Source organism: Panthera onca, chromosome A2, assembly GCF_046562875.1.
Source record: "Panthera onca isolate mPanOnc1 chromosome A2, mPanOnc1 haplotype 2, whole genome shotgun sequence".
Taxonomy (NCBI): domain Eukaryota; kingdom Metazoa; phylum Chordata; class Mammalia; order Carnivora; family Felidae; genus Panthera; species Panthera onca.
The window spans coordinates 104087376-104111909 of record NC_138340.1 but is presented as its reverse complement, the minus strand read 5'-3'; the positions used below and the strand labels follow the sequence as shown (position 1 = coordinate 104111909).

The 24534-nt window shown below is 35.0% G+C and overlaps 1 protein-coding gene across 4 annotated transcripts in view; it reads right to left on the bottom strand.

The window, feature by feature from the left end:
- PHF14 (PHD finger protein 14) overlaps nucleotides 1-24534 on the bottom strand; it is a 208970-nt gene that overhangs the window by 119785 nt on the left and 64651 nt on the right. For all 4 annotated transcript variants that reach the window (XR_009610015.3, XM_060632560.3, XM_060632562.3 and 1 more), the window contains one exon: nucleotides 17950-18118. Coding sequence is in view for 3 of the 4 variants with exons in the window: in XM_060632560.3 (XP_060488543.1) it covers nucleotides 17950-18118 (169 nt within the window). In the remaining variant the exon portion in view is untranslated. The remainder of the gene's footprint in view (nucleotides 1-17949; nucleotides 18119-24534) is intronic.

Below are 24534 nucleotides of genomic sequence, written 5' to 3'. Positions count from 1 at the left end.
ATGAAAAGTCACTAGATAATATAAAGTATAGAGAAAATGAAAAGAAAATCTGAACGCTTTCAAGTTACATTAAAGTTATAAGAAAATATGCCAAAAAAGTACAAACATCAATTTTAAACTAACTTCAAAAGGGACATAGGTAAGCTAATTTATATTTTCTTCAAAAGCAATTACCTTGCCTAAAAGCAAATGAAAAGTTTCCACATAAAAAAAATAATGCAGAGAAAATGTCTACATAACAAGGTACTTACACAAAAGTAGCCCAGGCAGCCTTTGAGTAATTACATAGTTTCACCAATGAAATACAATTAATATATAAGGAGAAACGGACTAATTCCCTTCTAACCAATAAAGGACTAGAAAAAAAAAGACTCTTCCAAAGTACACTAGCTTCAGGTGCATAGCTATTTTGAAAGATGGAAAAAATTCATTTGTGAAATACTCTGTAAGTACCCGGTGTGAACCAAACCCTGTAGAAGTAGATAATACACCTAAAGTAGTTGCCAGGACAGCTCCTATTCTCTTGGGATTTCAGGTCCACTAGTCTACAGATCTTGCTCAGATCTTTCAAAATCTCAACTATAATCAAAATTGTTCCTGAATTTAGAGTAAGTACTTTTTAATACAGTTAATATAATATAAAACTCTACATTCACCTTAAAGATGGGTATAGGGGAAAAAAAAAAAAAGATGGGTTAAAAAAATGCCTAACAACAAAAAATTCTCAAAAAAAAAAAAATGTAACTGGCAACTCTCAGGCAGGAATGGAAAAGGAAAGAATTCATTCAGACTGGCAAAAGGATGAAAAATATCAAGGATGGTAGCAAAAGCATTACTAAAATGATTAAACATAGTATCCAACTAAGATATTGGAATTTTAAGTGAAGGCAAGAGGTATGTGGGTAACTAGGACACTGTATAATTGTGACAAAAAAATGGCTATTGGACTAGGAATGTTAAAAAGGAACCATGACATAGTGAGGTCAAAGGAATTAGGATTTAATCATGATTATTTCACATACATCTTAAAATTAAAATCCAGTATTATTTCATATAATCCCATCTCTGTACGCATTTGGAAAACTCTTCATAAATATCCCTGATAGTCATATAGCTTCAACTATACCCAAGAACAAGGAAGCACGTTTTCATAGTAAGATAATTCTAATTGTTGTTGGTACCAGTTTTACTGTCTGAACTTATCCTAGCATTCAAGTAACAAAAGTTTAAATATTTAAAAATAAGTTGCCAGATCTCTATTATATAAAGGGTCTCTGTCCATTTATTAAACTAATAACATAAAAACAAACTTAATTACAATTGTGATAAGGACAGCAAAAGAAAACAGTGCTATGGGAATAATCTTCAATTATTCCTCAGAGTATCCTTCTGGAATTTGACTATAATATCACATTGGATTTTGCTTTCTTAGCTCATATGAACTAAAATTAAGGATGAGGGCAATAATAGATTATTTAAAGCTGTACAACAGATGTGTAATCTCAGTCATTTTTCATTTGCTTAAGAGTCCAACTAGAAACATCATTTTAGCCATGTTACATAGCACAGATAAAAGAGAGGGAAAAGGTGCTGCATCATTCTTTTCTTTTTAAAATATCATCAGTGTCATTAGCCAGCAAAGAATGCAAATCAAAACCATGAGATACCACTTCACGCCCACTAGGATGACTATATAAGGACACAAATAAATGTTAAGTATGTTAAAAAAAAAAAACAAAACTAGGGTCCTCATACACTGCTGGTGAGAACAGAAAATAGTATGGCCAGTTTAAAAGCAGTTTCTCAAATGTTCAAATCAGAGTTATCCTAGGACCCAGCAATTCCACTCCTAGCAATACAACTAAGATAAGTGAAATCTCACGTTCACAACAAGGCCTGTATGTGAATATTCATAGCAGTATGATTTATAACAGCCAAAAAGTGAAAAACAAAACAAACCCACATATATCCATCAAGTAACAGATGAATAGATAAATTTAAAAATCCAGTATATCCATATAATGGAATATTACACAAAAATCGTAAGAAATGAAGTATCATACATACCATAACATGAGTAAGTCCTAAAATATTATGGTAGGTGAAAAAAATGCTGTCATAAAACACCACATATTATTCCCTTTATAAGGAATGTCCAAAATAGGTAAATATACAGTGACAGGAAGTAGATTAGGAGTTGCCCAGGGCGTGTGGCTAGGAGAATGGAGAATAGCGTCACTGGTAATGGGTATAGGAATTTTGGTGGGAATGGGGGTGCGGGGAGGAGTAGAGCAATAAAAACGTTCTAAAATTAGGGGCGCCTGGGTGGCTCAGTCAGTTCAGTGTCTGACTTCAGCCCAGGTCATGATCTCGCAGTTCACAAGTTCGAGCCCCGCGTTGGGCTCTGTGCTGACAGCTCAGAGTCTGGAGCCTGCTTTGGATTCTGTGTCTCCCTCTCTCTCTGCCCCTCCCCAGCTTGCTCTCTCTCTCTCTCTCTCTCTCTCAAAAATAAATATAAACATTAAAAAAAAAAGTTCTAAAATTAACTGTGGTAATGGCTGGACAATTCCATGAATTTACCAAAAACCACTAAATTACAACATTAAATGAATGAATTGTATGGTATGTGAATTACAGCTCAATAAAAGTTATAAAAAAAATCAGCCATAAGTTGATCATTTTTAATTGTAGCAAACTTTAAAGAATAATGAACCAATTTTCCATTACTGCTTAAATGATTTTATATTTAACTTACACCTAAATAAAGCAAAAATGCCTTTCAAAATCATTTCAATAGCCATCAAGGTTGAAAAAACTAATTAAGCACTACAAAATTCATCTACTGACTCTACATCATTTACTCCTTTTAAGTACTTATGTGATTTAGACTGGGATCACATGGATAACCCTGGTTAATCTTCCTATCTCCAGATCCATAACTAAATTTAATCATACCTGCAAAGTTCCTTTGCTATGTAAGGGAACATATTTACAAGGTCTGAGGATTAGGACGTGGACATTTTTGGAGGGCCATTATTCCACTTACCACACTAGAAATCAAATGTATACACAAACACATTTATTAAAGCTATCATCCTATAGATGGAGATGAGGCATTAACAATGACTATTTGAAAAAAATACAAGTAACACTTAAAAAACAAAATCCTGAAGTAAGTGACAATCACACAAACTATATAGATAAGAAATAAAATGCTACTTTGGTTTAAAATTCAGCAACATAAAGGTTGCTTATAAGCAACATAAGGGATTTCACTCCCTCCCTATGCTGTCAAGAGATTACTCCTCTCCCACCAGACACAGGGGGCATATCCTCTGGAGAAAAAAAACTAAACAGACTCAGGACAATGGATTATCAGGCACAGAGAAGCGAACAGTGAGACAGCAAAACAGAAACCAGAAGGTTTAAATGGAATTCTGTTTCTGAACTGTGAGACCTTTAGCCCTTTTTTCCTTACCTGTCCAGGAGTCTGGCAGTTAAAATTATACCTACCAGTTAAGAGATAAGAGAATAGTTCTACTGAACTGATGTAGAAAACATCTACAGATACTGACATTTAAGGTGTTCTCAAAGAATACGTCCCCAGATCATAAAATCACAGCTATAGGGAAAACGGCTTAAATTTAATTACCATATATATATACGTATATATATATATACGTATATATATATACGTATATATATACGTATATATATATACACACACACACACACACACACACACACACACACACACACACATATATGGACATCAAAGGATCCCCAGGCATCTGAAAGCTTCAACATGAAAGAGACAAACACAAACAGAAATAAGGATCCCAGAGGAAACAAAGACAATGAAGGATACAAAAGAAAACTGAAAAGTAATTACAATAAATATTCCTAAAGAGATAAAAGAAGTTTTTGCCATCATGAAATAAGAACATCTGTTATTAAAAGAAAAGGAACAATGAAGGTACATACACATCCCAAATCAGAAATTTAGTAAAACAGTTGGAATATAAAGTTGAGAAAATCTCCCAGAAATTTAAAAGAAAAAAAGAAAGAAATGAATATTATGATTAAAAAAAAAAAAAATCAGAGATCCAATCTAGGAGCACTAAAATACAATTAGTGGAAGTTCCAGAAAAAGAAAATAGAAAAAGAGAAGGATAAAAATTACCAAAGAAATAATAAAAATTCATTTCTCAGAACTAAAATACATGAGTATTTTAAACAGAAAGGGTTCAGTGAGCTCCCAGAAATGAATAAAAATATACCATACCAAAGAAGATACTGAATCATACCAGTGAATACAATGGAAAAAGATAAAAAAGCCGGGGAGATACAAGACAGGGGGGGAAAAAAAAGAGTTACAAAAGCAGAAAGCAATACTTATAGCCAGGAGTCAGACAAGTGATACCTTTTTTTTTTTTTTTAAAAATGTAGGGGCGCCTGGGTGGCTCAGTCGGTTAAGCGTCCGACTTCAGCTAAGGTCGCGATCTCAAGGTCCGTGAGTTCGAGCCCCGCATCGGGCTCTGGGCTGATGGCTCAGAGCCTGGAGCCTGCTTCCGATTCTGTGTCTCCCTCTCTCTCTGCCCCTCCCCCGTTCATGCTCTTTCTCTGTCTCAAAAATAAATAAACGTTAAAAAAAATTTTTTTTTTAAAAATGTAATATTTTATGCACAGCCATATTACTATTGAAGTGTAGTTTTTTTTTTTTAATTTTCAAGTATGTAAGATCTCAAAAATTTACTTCTCACTAACCTTTACTAAGTTATTGAAGAAGTTGCCCCATCAAAATAAGGGAATAAATAGAAAAAAAAGTTTTTTTAATGCAAACAACAAAATATTCTACCCATGGGAGGTTAAAAGGAAGTCCCATGATGATGAAACAAAGTCCAAGGATGACACTGAAAAACAAACTCAGATGAGAGCTGGAGGAGAAAGGGCTCCAGAGGAAAAATCCAAGATTTTTTTTTTATTTGATATGGCTGACCAAATAATGCACATATTGTGCATTAGAAATATTTTGGGCGCCTGGGTGGCTCAGTCAGATGAGCATCCGACTTCGGCTCTGGTCATGATCTCACAGATTGTGGGTTAGAACCCCGTGTTGGGCTCTGTGCTGACAGTTTGCTCAGAGCCTGGAGCCTGCTTCAGATTATGTGTCTCCCTCTCTCTCTGCCCATCCCCCCATCACTCTGTGTCTCTGTCTCTCAAAAATAAATAAATGTTAAAAAAAAAAGGATTTTACAAAGAAGTGGAAGATTGTAGCAAGAGTTGCTTTTAGATTCAAAGAAACTAAATAAATTGAAAAACAATGGAAGGCAAAGGAAGTCATTTTTAAAACTCTATTCATGCCTTCCTTTAAAAATAAACTAAATGAATGAGAATCCTTAAAATTTAATTCATCAGTGGGATAGTCAGTGTATTGTTTCCTTCAGTGTCTGCCTCACCCTGCCTACTCAGCCTTAAAACAGCAATAGGGTAAAAAGTGTTCATAAAGTGAGAAAGCATGTTTCTATTATTGTTAAACAATATTTTATCTTTGGGATGTTACTATCATAAAGAAGTCAGTATAAAATTGGCTAGGTAAAACAATCAAATGTCACTTTGAAAATAGAGCAAAAGGAAAATTTCAAAAACATAAAATCTTGGAAGCAAGTCAACAGACACATCTCATGGCCCATTTGTTGAAAAGTGTCTCCTGGAAGCATTCATAAAGACAACCAATAATTATAATAAAGGTAATTTCCAGAAAGGGAAAATAAAAAAAAATAACAATAAATATGGTCTTTAAAAATACAACAACTTTTATTACATGTCATGAAGCCTAATTACAAAGTACTACCTTCCCTAGATTCTTTGAATATCAATGTACTTTAACTCTCTAATCAATTAAACAGTGTTAAGGATAAAATAATAAATGCAAATGTGAATTTTAGTTGTAGAAAAGACTGCAGATTATTTAACATATTTTATAAATGAGGATACTGAGTACAACAAGGTATAAATTGAAGTACTTCTCCAAGACCACACAAAGGGTTATTGGTGGAGTATGAACTACAATTCAAATCTACTATGTGCCAGTCCAGGTACTTTCCACCCCACATTATGCTATCTTACAGGTTTTGATGTTATCTAAAACACTCAAGAATTTGATTTTTATACCATCTTCTACTTTTTTTTTTAATGTTTATTTATTTTTGAAAGAGAGAAAAAGAGACAGACGGAGGAGCAGAGAGAGAGGGACACAGAGGATCTGAAGCAGGCTCTGCGTTGACAGCAATGACATTTAACAGACCAAGCCACCCAGGCACCCCTACCATCCTCTACTTTTTAAAGGGGATGATGTTACCAAAAAAAAAAAAAAAGTCTAGAGAGGAAAATATGATTATATTTTAAATGGATAGTTACTTTCTAAAGCATAATTATAAGTCATATCCATAAACAAGGTATTTCTAATTGAATAAACAGAGGAGCTATTTAAATTTTAAAAATTCTTAAATCAATCAATACATCAGAATTTCCTTAGCACAGAAATAATTAGAAGAGAAATGAAGTTTCCTAAAAAAAAAATCTGTACCTATTTATCTAAAAAAATAAAATAGTGGATATATTAACATTTTTGCTGAAAATGTGCAACACTCATTAATAATTAATAATCTTAAGTGATAAATGAATCTGTATTAAAACTAAATTATTAGGATTTGATCTAATTAACTTCTCTAAAATTTTGTCCAGTTCGTAATGCAAGAGGCTTTTGCTATCAAATTGGCTATTATAAAAACATGTTGTGGGGTGTCTGGTTGGCTCAGTCATTGACCTTGGAACTCTTGATTTCAGCTCAGGTCATGATCTCATGATCTCACAGACCACGGGATCAAGCTCCATGTCACCGTGGAGCCCACTTGGGATTCTCTCTCTCCCTCCCTCCCCTCTGCTCCTTCCCGCCTCACACTCAGGCTCTCTCTCTCAAAATAAATAAATAAACATGTAAAAAACAAAAACAAAACATATTGTAAGAAAGACAGCTATAGGTATAATGATACCTAAATTTTTACACTAAATTCCCTGTATTCCCTAGTTAAATTACATTTATTTCAGGGCCACCTTTTTATCAGTATACCTCCTTGATGTAATAGACCATGTCTTCATTTTGGTGTTCTACTCAGGATTTGTTGGCAAGTGCCTTACATTAGTAGTTGCTCAAGAGATACATGTTGAAAAAAAATTAACCTGGTCATTGTTCATTAGTAGGACTAGGAACCACAAATAAAGACTAGAGAGTATGAAAAGACCTGGATTCCCACACAGCCAATTTTTATTGCTTAAGACGGAGAACTATTAAACTCTGAAGTAAATATGACTAAAGCACTCACAAAAAAAGATAACTACTTACAGCTTTGACTATTACAAAGGAAATACAACATAAATTTGAGTTCCTATATATTATAAGCAAAAGTTTATCTTGAAATACTGTCTTCTCTTTACTGGACTCTGAAGGTTTACAAAAGAGGACAACATAGCTAAAGATCAAATAACTGAGGTTAGAGATTGTGTTGCATCCATCAGAAGTTACAATCTACCCTCTAAGCGATATGAGATAAAGCTGAAAATGAACAAATCAAAGTAGATGAAAGAACTACAGAATTACTGGGATCTCAAAGGTGTGAAAAACAAAATGATTAACTCTTAAAACTAGAATACTATAAAATCATAAAACACACTATATGATACTAGATAGTGAATGAATCACAGATCAGTAAAACAGCAACTACAAGGTCAATAGGATTACAAAGTTGTTTTGGCTCAATGACAAACAACCTTGAAAGGCAGAAGAAAGAAGATATTACCTGAAACTAGTGAAAAGGAGGTACTGTAATAAAAATTCATAGTTGAAAGATTAAAACCACATAACATTTAAGAAATTCATTTTTTTTTCACCAAATACAGGAATCAAAGAAAAACGCTATATGTGAAGTATCAGCATTTTACATTTAAAAGTGGGCTAGGTATATAAATTAATTCACTGTCCTATAAGAAGGTTTTCATGCAGGAGAAGAAAAGCATTCTCCCAGTACAAAAGAAGCTAAATTATATTATGAAATGAGATTCCAGTCCCAGAGACTAAATATTTTCATTCCTATAATGAAACATACATAAAAAAATTCCCAATTATTATTACTGGCTATCAATGCAGCAGTGAAAACTACTAGTTTTCTCCAGATTGTATAATTAGACATGTGAAAGTTACTATTTTATAAAGTAATATTACCCTATGTACTGAATATATATATTAAAAGCATAGGCTCAACCCTAAAAAACTGCATAAAAGCAGACTTCTGAAATAGACACTGGCAACAGATGGTACAAATTGTAGGAATTCTACAGAAAAGAATTGCTTAATGTAATTTAAATAAAAGGAGCTCTCTGCTGAAATCTTTGTGAAAAGCCCTTTACACATTTGTGTAGCTTCTATAAATAGAAGAACAGTGGAAGAAACTCACTGGGTTAACAGAGGCTGACCTAACATCTATCACAAGAAACTTTTTTTAAGGTTCTCTACTTCACCCATGTTCCTTCCTTTTAATTAACTAAAAAGAAAAAAAAAAAAAGAGGGAGAAAAGAGAAAGAAAAAAGGAAAGAAAAAACCTGTGACTAAAAACCTGTGACATAAATGAATGGCAAACATTGTGAGGGCTCAGCTGGACATTCAGCAAGTCAGGGAAGCAGTTAACCCTCTCTCTATTTTAAAACACTGCTGAGTCTGTAAAAAATTCCAGGTTCAACTACTTTGACCTACACTGAAGTTATCCTTTTGGTATTTATAATTCTTTAAGTCACTGTCTGTATTTATGCTGTTAGTGATTATTTTAATCATCTTATCAAGAACTTATTGCATGCTCTGCACAATGCTCAGAGCTGGAAGAAAACAGATGAAATATTATCAGTCTTCAAAGAGCAAAGAAAAGGGAGTGAGGGTAAAGGAGTCTGGAAATGTCACTTTTTAGATCACCTAACACTGCCAAGTACTACATTAGGCACTTTTAAAAACTGCAGTTGGTTAGTACGCTAGATTGTCTTTGGTTAATCTGACACACACCTCCATCACCACCACCATCACCTTACTCTGTTTAAGGCTGGAAACCACATTTCCCATAGTCTTCCCCCACACGCTTCTGTCTATGGTTCCATGTTAGTGACCACAGATTTGAAACATTTAAGTGAAGACCATTTTACTCAGGAGGTCATGGGAGTCAAATGCCTGGCTTTTTCACATGCTGTGCAGCCATATATTCCTTTCCATTTGCTCCCAAGTCATAGTCCTGGCAGGCTTTGCAGACTTCCCCACAAATCCTCATTTTTCACCTACCCAACAGTATTCTTAGGGCTAAGATCTTCACTGTCAAAGTCTCTGACCTGGTGTCAGCAACTACAGGACTCGGAGCTTCAAGATAAATATTTCACTGACAATTTCTCTGATGTTTGACAGAACTCCTCTGACCAGTGGTGACAGATTTCTTGACATCTACAGCCCCAGATATACCAGCAGTGGTATAACCCCCTAATTCCCCACAGAGTGAATTCCGTTTTCTTGATCAAACCCTTAGTCACTAAGCTGCTGAAATCATGAGAAGCCTGTGATTCTGGCCTTAGGACAAGTGCCAGGAACAATCCTACCCAGAAAGGCAGCACAATGAGTACTTAAAAATATGGGCTCAGGAGCTATCTGATTCCCGGCTCTATCATTTAGAAGCTGTATGTCCTTCTGCAAGTTACTTGACATCTTTGCCTCAGTTTCTAAATTGTAAAATGGCAATGACATTAGTAACTACTTCGTTAGTACAGTAATTACAATTAATATAAAATACAAAGTAAATCACAAGTAATGGGTAAATAAAAAAATGCTTTTCAACGCTTCTCATTCTGATTTTCTAAAACCAGATCATTCTTCTTTTACTTATTAATACTTTAATAGTTCCATGTTACTTGAACTATGCCCAGATTACTTTTCCATATGACTCACTGATCACCCTTTCCTTTTTTTGACAGATACACCAAAAGAAATGTCAGAAAATCAAAGTTCAAAATATGTACCCTTGTAATAAAGGCAAATTCAAGGCATGTGAATTAGACTGGGGGAGGGTAATGTTGGGAGGAAAATCAAAGGAGACTTTATAATTTTGAATTTCTTTTAACAAAAAGTATTAACATATTACTTTCACAGCTAACATTCAATTTAAAAATAATTCTAACATTCAGAATAAATGTTTAAAAATAATGATACCCTAACAATACAAGATAACATGAAAATATCAATCAGAGAAAATGTCTATGTTTGTATAGAAGTATTTTCTGAAAATGTAATATGATTTCATTCTTACACTTAAAAATAGCTCTTTTAACCCATCATTTTTAAACACCAAATTTCTAGTGCTATCATTTTTTTCAAGTAACTTTTCTGGATAATCTTTTAACATCTTTGGATAAAAAAATAAATTAGGAAAGTAACAGTGACACTGGGACTACATACATCTATATATATATGTTTTAAGTTTATTTATTTATTTTGAGAGAAAGAGAGTACAAGCAGGGGAGGGACAGACAGAGAAAATCCCAAGCAGGCTCTGCACCAGCAGCACAGAGTCCGATGCTGGGCTCAAACTCATGAACCATGAGATCATGACCTGAGCTGAAATCAAGAGGCGGAGACTTAACTGAATGAGCCACCTAGGTGCCCCAAAAAGCATCTGTATCTTATTGAGATACAGATCTTATTTGAGATCTACTGTCTCAAAATATGCTGTATTCGTTCATATTTCTATAAATCTTTATTAAGGAAATCAGAGTAGAATAAAATGAAAAATGACTTTCCTCAGGATCTAAATAATAAAAATATATTAAGCCTTGCCAAAGTGGTCTATTACCCATTGCACTCTCTGGCTATGATAAATGGAAACTTCCTGTCAGCAGTAAAGAGTGGATGCCATTCTTCTAATAGCAGCCTTGTTCGGCACAAAGCAGGCAGTGGAGCACAAAAATTGAGTCCATGGGCCCATCTCTCTTAACACTGATCAACCAAATGAACAAATCCAAAAGATATCTGTTGCTTAATCAAAAAAGCTAAGATGCAATAAACCAAATGTTTTAGGTGGATTTGGAGTATCTAGTTAGGCAAAAAGACCACTGTGTACTTCTCTATCTTCACTGCCAATATCAAAGTATATACTTTTTTTCTACAGCAAGTTTCATAGTATTTACAATTTAGAGGGAAACAAGCAGACCAACACAGAAGAGCAAAATAAACATATACTGGCAGCCAATATATACACATGCTGCCAGTGTACTTAGAGATTTGCTGCTTCTAATTTTTTCTTTTTTTTAATATCAATTTCCTCAAGGTAGAATAACCTTCAAACAGTTTATTAACTTCTATACTATTGCACTGTGATTAAGCACAGTGATGCCAATGCTCATATAAGCTTGGGGGGGGGGGGTGGAATTCACACTCAGCTCAAAGTGCAAAGAAGTGTTGAATCTCATATTTTTTTAGTTAACTTATTCTTGAGAGATAGAGCATGTGTGCATGTGAGCAAGAGCAGGGGAGGAGCAGAGGGAGAGAGAGAAAATCCTGCACTGATAGTTCAGAGGCTGACAGGGGGCTCAAACTCACGAACCATGAGTTCATGACCTGAGACAAAATCAAGAGTTGGACGCTTAACTGACACGCCGGTGCCCCCGAATCTCATATCTAATGTGAATAAGCTCAGGTACACAAATTAGTAATTGGATATATGCCTGCCTTAGAGCACCATATTTCCAATGACACTACCAAAAGCCAAATGTTTGACGACTCCATTTGTACCTCAACTAAACCTCTAAATCTCTTCTACAAACCTTAAAAGAAAAAACACAGGTTCTTAATTCAAACTATCTGAGTTCAAGTCTTATTCTGCTTACTATCTATAAGATCACAGGTAGGTTACTCAAGCTTTCTGTGTCTCACTTTTATTTTGAGTGAAATAGGTGTTATAATACTCAAATACGAACTTATTTTTTATAAGAGGGAGTAGGCTGGAGAATTAGTACAGTGTCTGCATATGAGGCATACTCAATAAATGTTAGGTTTTACTACTAATTAAACAATCTTAGATAAAAGTAAACTAATCCCTCATGTCCTCTTCTGATTTACTGTCCTTTGCAAAAAGTAATGAAGTAAAATATCCAATGGTCAAATAGTAGGAAGAAATAAAAAATAATAAACTGGTTGGGTTTACTGGCATTATGGCTAAACAGAAGTTAATAGTAGCAACATACAAGAATTTGCTCAAATATGCCAACATGTTCCCTTCTTTCCTTCTTTTGCTCCTTTACTACCACAAGAATGTTACTTTTAAATGTAAAGATATAAAGTATACGAAGTGAGAAAGTAATAGCAGAGGTAAGAAAAGTTGTTCATCAAAATAGGACTTCAATCTATGGCAGCCATGATCCTGTATGCATATATGTCTATGTATATACATACACACACACATATATATACATATATACACATAGATACATATGTGTTTGTTTGTTTGTTTTGAGAGAGAAAGAGCATGAGAGGAGGGAGAGGGGCAGAGGGAGAGAGAGAAATTTAGGCAGGCTCCATGCTCAGTGCAGAGGCTGACATGGGGCTCAATCCCACAACTCTGCAATCATGACCTGAGCTAAAATCAAGAGTTGGACGCTTAACCGACCAAGCCACCCAGGCGCCCCTCATTTTATACTTTTGATGGTTCTTGGACAACTCTACAGAGACAGTCCTTCAAAAAAAATAAAAAATTAAAGTGCTGTATGCCTAATTATAAAGACTGAATTTTTAAAAACAAAATTACTCTAACCGAATATTAATTCACATATCCCACAAAAAAGACTTTTGAAACTAGAAAATTCACTTTTACTAGCATGAAATAATCCAAACTATTTTTCTAAAAATTATGCTAGCACTGTAGCCCAAGGGAACATATGCTTAACAGAAATGGTAGAAAGTTGTAGAACAAATCAAAGTTGTAAAACAAATGATCATTTTAATAGTTTTATTAAGTGATACATTATTTTGAAATGAGAAATTAAGGCCTAGGACATATGTCATGAATTCCCTATGTCACAAAGGTAAATCTTCCTCAAAATTTTGATAGAGTAATATGACTACTGTGAAATGAAGTACACTTTGATCAATAATGGCAGGAAAAATTAAAACTAACAAAAGAAATATTTTTTAAAATTTTTTTAATGTTTATTTATTTTTGAGAGAGAGAGAGAGAGAGAGAGACAGAGACAAGCACAAGCAGGGGAGGGTCAGACAGAGAGGGAGAGACAGAATCCAAAGCAGGCTCCAGGCTCCAAGCTGCCAGCAAAGAGCCTGATGTGGGTCTCCAATTCATGAATCACTAATCACAACCTGAGCAGAAGTCAGACACTTAACTGACTGAACCACTCAGGCACCCCCTCAATAGATTTTGTTACTGAGAACCTTATGCATATTATATCTAGTTTTACAGATGGGGCAGCAAAGGCCCAGGTATCTTAATCAAAATCACACAATCTAGTTAATAGGATGAGGAGGGAGGAAGAAGAAAATGAACATAAGTTGATGTTAATATGTCCCAGACATCATGATCGGTACTTTATGTAAATTATCTAATTTAATTTTCAAAGCAACTGTAATAGGCTGAATACTGGTCTCCACAATATCCATATCCTAATCCTCGGAACTTGTAAATGATACTTGATAACAAAAAGAGACTTTGTATATGTAATTTAGCCAAGGATTTTGAGATGAATTCAGGTGGGCCTGAATCACAGAGGTTCTTATAAGAGGGAAATAGAAGATCAGAGAGGAAGCATATGTGAGTTTGGAAATGAGGTAAAAGTGGTGTGAGAAGAGGCTTGAGCCAAGGAATATAGGTGGCCTCTAGAAGCTAGAAAAGGCAAGGAAATGGATAATCCCTAACAACCTCTAAAAGACCAGTCCTGTCAACACCTTGACTTTAGCCTAATAAAACTGACTGGAGACTTCTGGCCTCTAGAACTGTAAGATAATACATCTGTGTTATTTTAAGCCACCAAAATCATGGTAATTGTTATAGCACCTATAGGAAATTCATACAGCAGCCCAGCTGGGGAACTCAGGTAAGGATTAGGTAATTTGTTCAATATCACAATACCTCTGTAATAGGAAGTTCAATATGGGGCACCTGGGTGGCTAATAAGTGTAGTAATACATGTACCAAAATAAAAAGTATAAGTAGAAAAATACTAGGAACAAGAATTGAAAAATTAAAAGGAGAGATAAATCAGTTATTTACTGTGAAAGATACTTGGTTATACATACAAATGAGCTGGCAGTTAGATACCTAGATTCCCATAATTAACAGTGTGCTAAGAAAAGAAAGTAAGCTGCCTCATTTTTAACCATACCGTCTAATTAAAATGTTAATATATCTCTGAAACAGAACTGATAGGATAAAAAGTTAAAGTAACAATAGGAACTCAGCCTAAATGGTAAGATCAAAATCAAGATGACTGAATCACTCTCCCCTGCATCTCTCATTCTTACATTCCTCGATCAGGTACTTGACCAATAGAATAACCTCATTAAAGATTTTCTGAACTGCTGTATGGATTAATCGGGGGGGGGGGAAGGAAGGGAAGAAGGAAGCAAAAATTAAGAGTAATAATGATAAACATTATCCAGATAGTTATTTTCTAACTTCAGTCTGCATAAGAATAAAACCTAAAAAGTCTGCTTAAACCAACCCCTAATTCTAAGTTATTAGTTCTTGGATGAGTCCAAAACCTACATTCCAACAAACACCCCACAGATGACCTTTATGCAAGTAATTCGTGGCCTCTAGAACATCATTTCCAAAGCTGGTACCACTCAGCACTATATGATACAATAAAAAATGGTCTTGAAAAAAGTGCTCTTTGATAAAATAGGTTAGGAAAAAGTTAAAGTAATCATTATTCTAAACAGTAGTGTTTCTCAGACCTTGAGTATACATTTGAATTCCCCCAAGAAAGAAAGTAATCATACTGTATTTCCTAAAATTACTGGCCATAGAATCCTTTCTTGTGTTTTACCCACACACATCTACAAGAAGACTAAGACTTTTACACAAGAAAACAAGAGACAAATAATACAGTAAAAGGAATTGGAATAAATTAGAAAATTCAAAAGCTTCCTTATAAAATTCCAGGCTGTAAGAACAAGTAAACTAAAAGAAAATATGATCCTCTTTTATCTGAAATAATACTAAACTATGGACACAAAAATATCACTATAATATGTACAAAATGTCCGTCTCTGGTTAAAGATGATAACACTGGTCCTAAAGATTTCTTTAAACAGTAAAGAAAACGATGTTTCATAAAAGGATAATCTTTGCAAACACAGACACATGCTTTACTCGAATATCTTAATAGCCACATTGAAGTTATTGGCATTGAAGTTACAGAAAAAGTATTAGAAATGAGCAGGCTTAGGGCGCCTGGGTGGCTCTGTCGGTTAAGTATCTGACTTCGGCTCAGGTAATGATCTCACAGTTTGTGGGTTTGGGCCCTGTGTCGGGCTCTGTGCTGACAGCTCAGAGCCTGGAGCCTCCTTCAGATTCTGTGTCTCCCTCTCTCTCTACCTCTGCCCCACTCGTGCTCTCTCTCTTTAAAAAAAATAAACATTAAAAAATTTTTAAAAAAGAAAGAATGAAAGAAAGAGAAAGAAAGGAAGAAGGAAGGAAGGAAGAAGTGAGCAGGCTTGAAGGAAAATTCTCTCTAGTTTATTTGTAAACAAAATATATTTGTGAGGCCAAAAAAAATTGTTTTAAACTAATGGGAATTATAAATAAAACAATTTCAAGTTGATTAATTTAGAGCATTGAAAAACAACTATTTAAATTATCTGGGAGACAATTTCCACATCTGTTTCCTCAATTTCAAATAAGCTCATAACACAAACTGAAATACTCGAAGTAACTTCTCTTATGATTAGATTAAATGTGTTATTACAGATTAAAGAAAATTAAAGAAATTAAAGAAAGCTGTTACTTTAAGGAAAAAAGAAAAAACTCTCTACAACTAAACAGGTAACAAAACAAAGGATGACAACTAACCCCAAAAATAGCTACATCTTGGGATGCCTCAGCTCAGGTCTTGATCTCAGGGTCGTGAGCTCAAGCCCGGCCACTAGACTCTGTGCTGGGCATAAAGCCTACTTAAAAAAAAAAAAAAAGAAAAAAAAAAAAAAAAATCTACATCTCCTTCAGGAGGAGGCAGATTTTTCAGAAGTGTCTGCCTTGGTCCAGAGTAAGAAAGTAAAAAATGTCTCCCCAGGAATTCATAACTGCAAGCCAGCCTTCACTGGATTGGGGCAGAAATTGACACTATTTACATAATGGAAAAAGACACACACACCAAACTTATTTAAAATGGTCTTAGGTTAGGGGTGCATGGGTGGCTCAGTCAGTTAAGCAGCTGACTCTTGATTTTGGCTCAGGTCATGATCTCAGAGTTCATGAGATTGAGCCCCATGATGGGCTCTGCACTGACAGCATGGAGCATACTTGGGATTTTCTCTCTCCTATCTCTCTGCCCCTCTCCCCACTAACTCTCTTTCTCTCTCTTAAAATAAATAATAAACAAACATTTAAAAATAAATAAAATAATAAAATGGTCTTAGGTTAGTACACCTCACCGGCACCTGGTAATAACAAATATAAATACTTTCTGGAAGAAATTGTTTAAACTCTAACCTCAAAAATTTTGTGATGAGAAATAGACTAACAACCTCAGAAAAATCGGAGAAGACTTGCATTTACATTTCCTAATAGATAAAATACATAGATACTCAAAGTCATTAGTATTGAGACAAATACAAAATAAAATGATATGCTATTTTACATGTATTGCATTGGAAAGCATTAAAATATTGCACAAAATAAGTTTAGGGAACAATAGTAAGATTATTCATTGCTATGAATATAAACTGGTTTAAAACACAGTGGAATTAACTAGCAAAACTGAAGACGCACATATCCGATAACTAAGCAAATGAACACCTTGGTATATATCCTAACTCCTTGTTAGCATGCTGCAGGAGACATTTACAAAAATATTCAAAACAGAGTTGTTTACAAAAGAAAAAAGATGGAAACAAAACTGCCAATCTAAAGAATAAAACATATGATCTATTGTTTTAATAAAAAATACTACACATTAGTAAAAATAAATGAACTGTAACTACACAGATCAGTATTTATGAATCACATCAACAAAATTTGGCTAGGGGCACCTGGGAGGCTCAGTTGGTTGAGCATCTGACTCTTGATTTCTGCTCGGGTCATGAGCTCATGGTTCGTTAGTTCAAGCCCCTCATTGGGCTCTGTGCTGACAGCACAGAGCCTGCTTCAGATTCTTTCTCCCCCTCTCTCTCTTCCTCTCCCCTGCTCAAGCTCTCTCTCTCAAAATAATAAACTTAAAAACAAAAAAAAACTGGTCAAATTAACAAATACCAAAAGGAAAAGCCTGACTCCATTCATACAAAATTTAAAAACTGCAAAACTATGTATTATTTACAAATACACACATTTGGAAAGTCATTACTAAAAAAAAAAGAAAAGAATGAGAAATATAAAGTTGAGGAAGGAGGTGATCTCTGTGCTAGCCAGGTAAGAATGAAATTACCAAGGGATTCACAGGGGACATCAGGCTTTGTTACTGTTTATTTTTGAAGCAGGTCAGTGGATACAGTGGGTATTCATTATTATTATGCTTTAAGTTGAATATATAAAGCATAAATTCTCAGTTATGTATGGTATATTTCATAATGTAAAACAACAAACTGGCCTCAGAATTTTGCCCTCAGAAGTTTGTGATGATTATGATAAACAGGGAAAAAATTACCGTATTTCTTATTGGAATCTTCTTGGGTTCTGGGGGCATGTCCTGTGGAACAAATTTCACTGGTTCCTTAATCTGCCTTCTTGATCGTTTGGTACCATCTGGTAAGGTTTCCATGGCCATGTCTGCTTCCATGTCACTGCTCCCTGCCTGGTCACATTCTGAACACTGCCTATATAAAGAAAAAAATGTAAGTTCATACGTTTATTTTTATCTTCTAGTGTTAGCTATGGTTTCTATTAATACAAAATTCAGGTAGATGTGAAGAATATATGAAACTATATACGAGTATGTGTGACCACAGGGTATATACAATGACTACATACAGAGAGGTACATACACTCCTATAAGAATGTCAATAGTAAATGTATAAAGCAATTCCATGTACTCTGTAAGTATCATAAGAACACATGCAATAATGCTACATGTTTAAGTAAACCCATGTAAGAGATTTCAGCACTGGTGGCACAATCCAAAGCAACAGAAATGTGTCTCTCCACCTAGAAAAAAACTGCACTGGCAGATTTTGTTTAATACAATTATTTTAGAACTCTGGATTCTACTGAAGGCTTGTAAATTCCAGGGAAAGGCTAGCACAGGTAAATCACCATTAATTTCTGTTAATTTCATTTCTCAGCAGTCAACACTACCCAACCTCCAACCAAGTCACATGGCAGGCAGTTGTGCACATATTCCTGCAGTGGCTTACATACAGTCAGTAAGAACCAGGATAGCCAAAACAAACCATGTCCTCCAAATATTGGGAATCCATACTCTGATTGGGAATTACTGCTTCTGATCACAGAAGTACAAAGAGGTAGGTGTGTGGTAAGGACCCTCCCTAAAGAATGTAGTGGAGGCTTCTCAGAACAAAGGAAGGCAATGTGACCCAATCAACTCCTATACAGGTATGTATAGCTCTGACACAACTCTGTAACTTGAAATGTGTCCAATCAGACTATATGTGTCACCATATATGGGAGACAAAGAAGTAGAAGTTGCATAAAAGGCTATACCCTGCTGCACTCGGGACTCAGCCTTTTTGGGATCTTAACCCGCTGAGTCCAGGTGGCACAAATAAAGCTGCTTCCTAGAAAGAGGAACCTCAGAGTTCTGTTTCTCTGTGTAAGAACCCTGCTATATGTGACCCCCCACTTGGCCTGAAATGACTTCCAGTACTTAAAAGACCACTGTCATTTATTTCCACCTTCATTTTTCTCTTTGTCCTCTTTTGGGAGCCAGACATTAAAGATATAGACATTCAAAACATAAGTGCATATACAAGAAAAATTAGAAAGTGGCCACCCTTGCCCAGGGAAAGGCTTAGAAAACATATGAGAAGACTGCAAGTTTATACCTCAGTCTGATCCTTAGCAGAGAGATAGCACACTATAATAAAAACAACAAACAAACAAAAACTAACAAAACAGCAAATGCTGGGAATGGAGAAAATCTCATTTCTGAAGTTATTACATTATTAAACTCAAATGTCCAGTTTTTGACAAAAACCCCACAAGAAATAGGAAAAGGAAAGTATGGTCCATTAAAAGAGAAAAAAAATTTAACAGAAACTGTCCCAGAAAACCTGATGGCAGATCTACAAGACAAAGAATTATTCTTTAAATGTTCAATTAACTAACAGAGATTGTGGGAAAAGACAAGAAACAATTTATTAACAAAATAGAAATATCAATAAAGAGACAGAAAGCCTAAAAATAAATGAAAAAGAAATTCTGTAGATGAAAAGTATAATAACTGAAATGGAAAATTTACTAAAAGGATTACAAGGGTAGATTTCCAGGGGCACATAGATGGCACAGATAGTTAAGAGTCTGACTTTTGATTCCAGCTCAGGTCGTGAGAATGAGACCTGCATTGGGCTCCTTATGGACAGCACAGAGCCTGCTTAGGATTCTCTCTCCCTCTCTCTCGGCCCCTCCCCTGTTTACATGTTCTCTCTCTCAAAATAAATAAACTTTACTTAAAAAAAAAAAAAAAGGCAGATTTCCAACTACAAACCTATCCTCACACCTAAAGGAGCTAGAAAACAGCAAATAAAGCCTAAAGTCAGCAGAAGGGAGATAATAAAGATTAGAGCAGAAATAAAATATATAAAAACAAACAAAACAGTAGAAAAGATCAACAAAACCAAAAGCTGGTTCTCTGAAAGAGTTAACAAAATTGATAAACCCCTACCCAGACTTATCAAAAAGAGAAAGGACTCAAATAGATAAAATCACAAATGAAAGAGGAGAGATCACAACCAACACCAAAGAAGTACAAATGATCATAAGAGAATACCATGAAAAATTACATTTTAACAAAATAGGCAATCTGGAAGAAATGGAAAAATTCCTAGAAATTCACAAACTACCAAAACTAAAGCAGAAAGAATAGAAATTTGAATAGGCCCATAACCAGCAAAGAAATTGAATCAGTAATCAAAAATCTCCCAACAAACAAGAGTCCTAGGCCAGATGGCTTCCCAGGGAAATTCTACCAAATATTTTTTTTTATTGTTTATTTATTTTTGACATAGAGAGAGACAGAGCATGAGCAAGGGAGGGACAGAGAGAGATAGACACACAGAATCTGAAGCAGGTTCCAAGCTCTGAGCTGTCAGCACAGAGCCCGATGCAGGGCTCAAACTCACAGACCGTGAGATCATGATCTGAGCCGAAGTCAGATGCTCAACCAACTGAGCCACCCAGGCGCCCCTCTACCAAACATTTAAAGCATGGTTAATACCTATTCTTCTCAAACTGTTCTAAAAAATAGAAATAGAAGGGTAACTTCCAAACTCAATCTATGAGGCCAGCATTACTTCGATTCCCAAACTGGACAAAGACCCCGCTAAAAAGAATTACAGGCCAATATCCCTGATGAACATGAATGTATTAGCAAATCAAAATCAACAGTACACGAAAAGAATTATTCACCATGATCAAGTGGGATTTATTCCTGGGCTGCTGGGGTGGTTCAATATCCACAAATTAATCACTGTGATACACCACATTAATAAAAGGAAGGATGAAAACTATAAGATCCTGTCAATAGATGCAGAAAAAGCATCTGACAAAATAAAGCATCCATTCTTAATAAAAACGTCCATAAAGTTTGGATAAATGGAACATACCTCAACACGATAAAAGCCATATACAAAAGACCCATAGCTAATATCATCCTCAATGGGGAGAAACTGAGAACCTTTCTCCTACAGTCAGAAATAAGACACAGATGTCCACTCTCACCATTACTATTTAACACAGTATTGGAAGTCTTAGCCTCAGCAATCAGACAACAAAAAGAAAATGTATCCAAATCAGCAAGAAAGAAGTCAAAATTCACTCTTCACAGACAACATGACACTCTATGGAGAAAACCCAAAAGATTCTACCAAAACATTGCTATAACCAACACATGAATTCAGCAACATCTCAGGATATAAAATCAATGGGCAGATATCTGTTGCATTTCTGTATGCCAATAATGATGCAGCAGAAAAAAAAAAAAAAATCAAGGAATCGATCCCATTTGCAATTGCACCAGACACAATAAGATACCTAGGAATAAATTAACAAGGTAAAAGATTTATACTCTGAAAATTATAGAACAATTTTAAAATAAATTGAAGAGGACACAAAGAAATGGAAAAGCATTTCATGTTCATGAACTAGAAGAAAAAGCATTGTTAAAATGTCTACACTACCCAAAGTAATCTACACATTTAATGCAATTCCTATCAAACTACCACCAGCATTTTTCACAGAGCTAGAGCAAACAATCTTAAAATCTGTATGAAACCAAAAAAGACCCCAAAGAGTCAAAGCAATCCTGAAAAAGAAAATTAAAACTGGAGGCATCACGAATCCAGATTTCAAGCTGTATTACAAAGCTATTGCAAAGACAGTATAGTACTAGCACAAAAACAGACACAGATCAATGGAACAGAACAGAAAACCCAGAAATGGACCCACAACTACATGGTCAACTAATCTTTGACAAAGCAGGAAAGAATATGCAATGGAAAAAAAGACAGTCTCTACAACAAATGGTGTTGGGAAAACTGGACCATTTTCTTACACCATACACAAAAATAAATTCAAAATGCATGAAAGACCTAAATGTGAGATAGGAAACCACCAAAATCCTAGAGAAGAACACCAGCAGAAACCTCTTCAGCCTCAGCTGTAGCAACTTCTTACTAGACATGTCGCCAAAGGCAAGCGAAACATAAGCAAAAATGAACTATTGGGACCTCATCAAGAGAAAAAGCTTCTGCACAGTGAAGGAAACAATCAGCAAACCTAAAAGGCAACTGACAGAATGGGAGAAGATACTTGCAAATGTCATATCAGGTAAAGGGTTAGGATCCAAAATCTGTAAATAACTGATCAAACTCAACACCCAAAAAACAAATAATCCAGTGAAGAAATGGACAGAAGACATGCATAGTCATTTTTCCAAAGAAGACATCCAGATGGCTAAGACACTTGAAAAGATGCTCAACATCACTCATCATCAGGGAAATACAAATCAAAACCACAGTGTGATATCACCTTACACCTGTAAGAATGGCTAAAATTAACAACACAATAAACAACAGGTGGTGGTGAGGATGCAGAGAAAGGGGAACCCTCTTGCACTGCTGGCGGGAATACAAACTGGTGCAGCCACCAGTGTGGGATACAAAAATACAGATTCGAAGGGGTACATGCACCTGAATGTTTATATCAGCATTTATCAACAATTGCCAAAGTATGCAGAGAGCCCAAATGTCTATCAATTGATGAGTGGATAAAGATGTGGTGTGTGTGTATACACACAAACATATATGGAATATATACACATATAAGGGAATATTATATATATGTGTATACACACACACACACACACACACACATATATATACAATGAAATATTAGCCATCAAAAAGAATGAAATCTTGCCATTTGCAATGACATGAAGCTAGAATATATTATGCTCAGTGAAATAAGTCACCCAGGGAAAGACAAATACCATATGATTTCACTCAGGTGTGGAATTGAGAAACAAAACAGATGAACATATCGGAAGGGGTGGGGGAGATAAGAGATGGAAACAAACCACAAGAGACTCTTGATAGATAACAAACTGGGTTGACAGAAGGAGGTGAGTGGGAGATAGGCTAGATGGGTGATGGATACTAAGTCAGGAACTTGCGATGAGCACTGGGTGTTGTATGTAAGTGATGACTCACTGAATTCTACTCCTGAAACCAATATGGCACAGTATGTTAACTAAAATTTAAATTTTCAAAAAATGGAAAAAAATAAAATAAAAATGAAAAAAAAAAATAGAAGGACAGACTTGAGCAGCAAACTTGAAAGAAAGAACAATGGAAATTACAAAGTCTGAGGAACAAAAAGGAAAAAAAAAACTTGAAGAAAAACAAACAGATCTTAAGAGGCATGTGGGACATCAACAAATGGACCAACATCTGCACTGTGGAAGGCTCAGAAGGAGAAAAAGGACAGGGAGAATATCTGAATAATGACTGAAAACTTCCCAAAGTTTGATGAAAGATGTTAATATAAACATCCAAGAAGCTCAGCAAATACCAAGGAAGATAAACTCAAAGAATCCCACACCAAGACATATTATAATCAGTATTTCCAAAGAAAAAGACCCAAAGAAAATCTTGAAAGTATAAAGACAGAAATTCAGAATCATCACATATAAAGGAACCTCAGTAAGATTATAAGCAGATCTCTCATCAGAAATTTTGGAGGCCAGAAGGCAGTGGATTAATATATTCAAAATGCTAAAAGAAAAAAGAAAAAAAAAAAAAAAAACCCTGTCAACCAAGAATCCTATGTCCAGCAAAACTGTCCTTCAAAAGAGTGAGAGAAATTAAGACAGTCCTAGACAAACGAAAGCTGGGGGAGTTTGTTATCACCAGACCTGTCCTACAAGAAATGCTCAAGAGAGCCCTGCAGAGTAAAAAGAAAAAGAAAAAAGAAAACAAAAAAGGACACTAGACAGCAACTCAGAGCTATTATGGAAAAATAAAGATCTCAATAAAGGTTAATGCATGATCAATTATAAAAGCTGGTATTATAACAATAGTTTGTAATTTCACTTTTTACGTAATGTAAGAGATGAATACATTAAAAAAATTAATACCCTAAAAGCTAACATTATACCTGTTTTTGAAGTCCACGTGCATGTTAAAGAAGGATTTAAATTAGATATACAAATATACACAAATGACCAACAAGCACAGGAAAAGGAGCTAAACATTACTAATCATTACGGAAATGAAAATCAAAACTATAATGAGATACCACCTCACATCCAATAGGATGGCTATTATCAAAACAGAAATATTAAGTGCTGGCAAGGATATAGAGAAATTGGAACACTTATACACTGCTGATGGTACTGCTGCTGATGGTATATCTGCTTTGGAAAGCAGTATGGTGGTTCCTCAAAAAATTAAAAGGAGAATTACCATATAATCCAGTCTCAAAGAGACATCTGTACACCCATGTTCATAGAAGCATTATTCACTGTAGGAGTAGCTGTAGGAGTAACCCTAGTAACTAC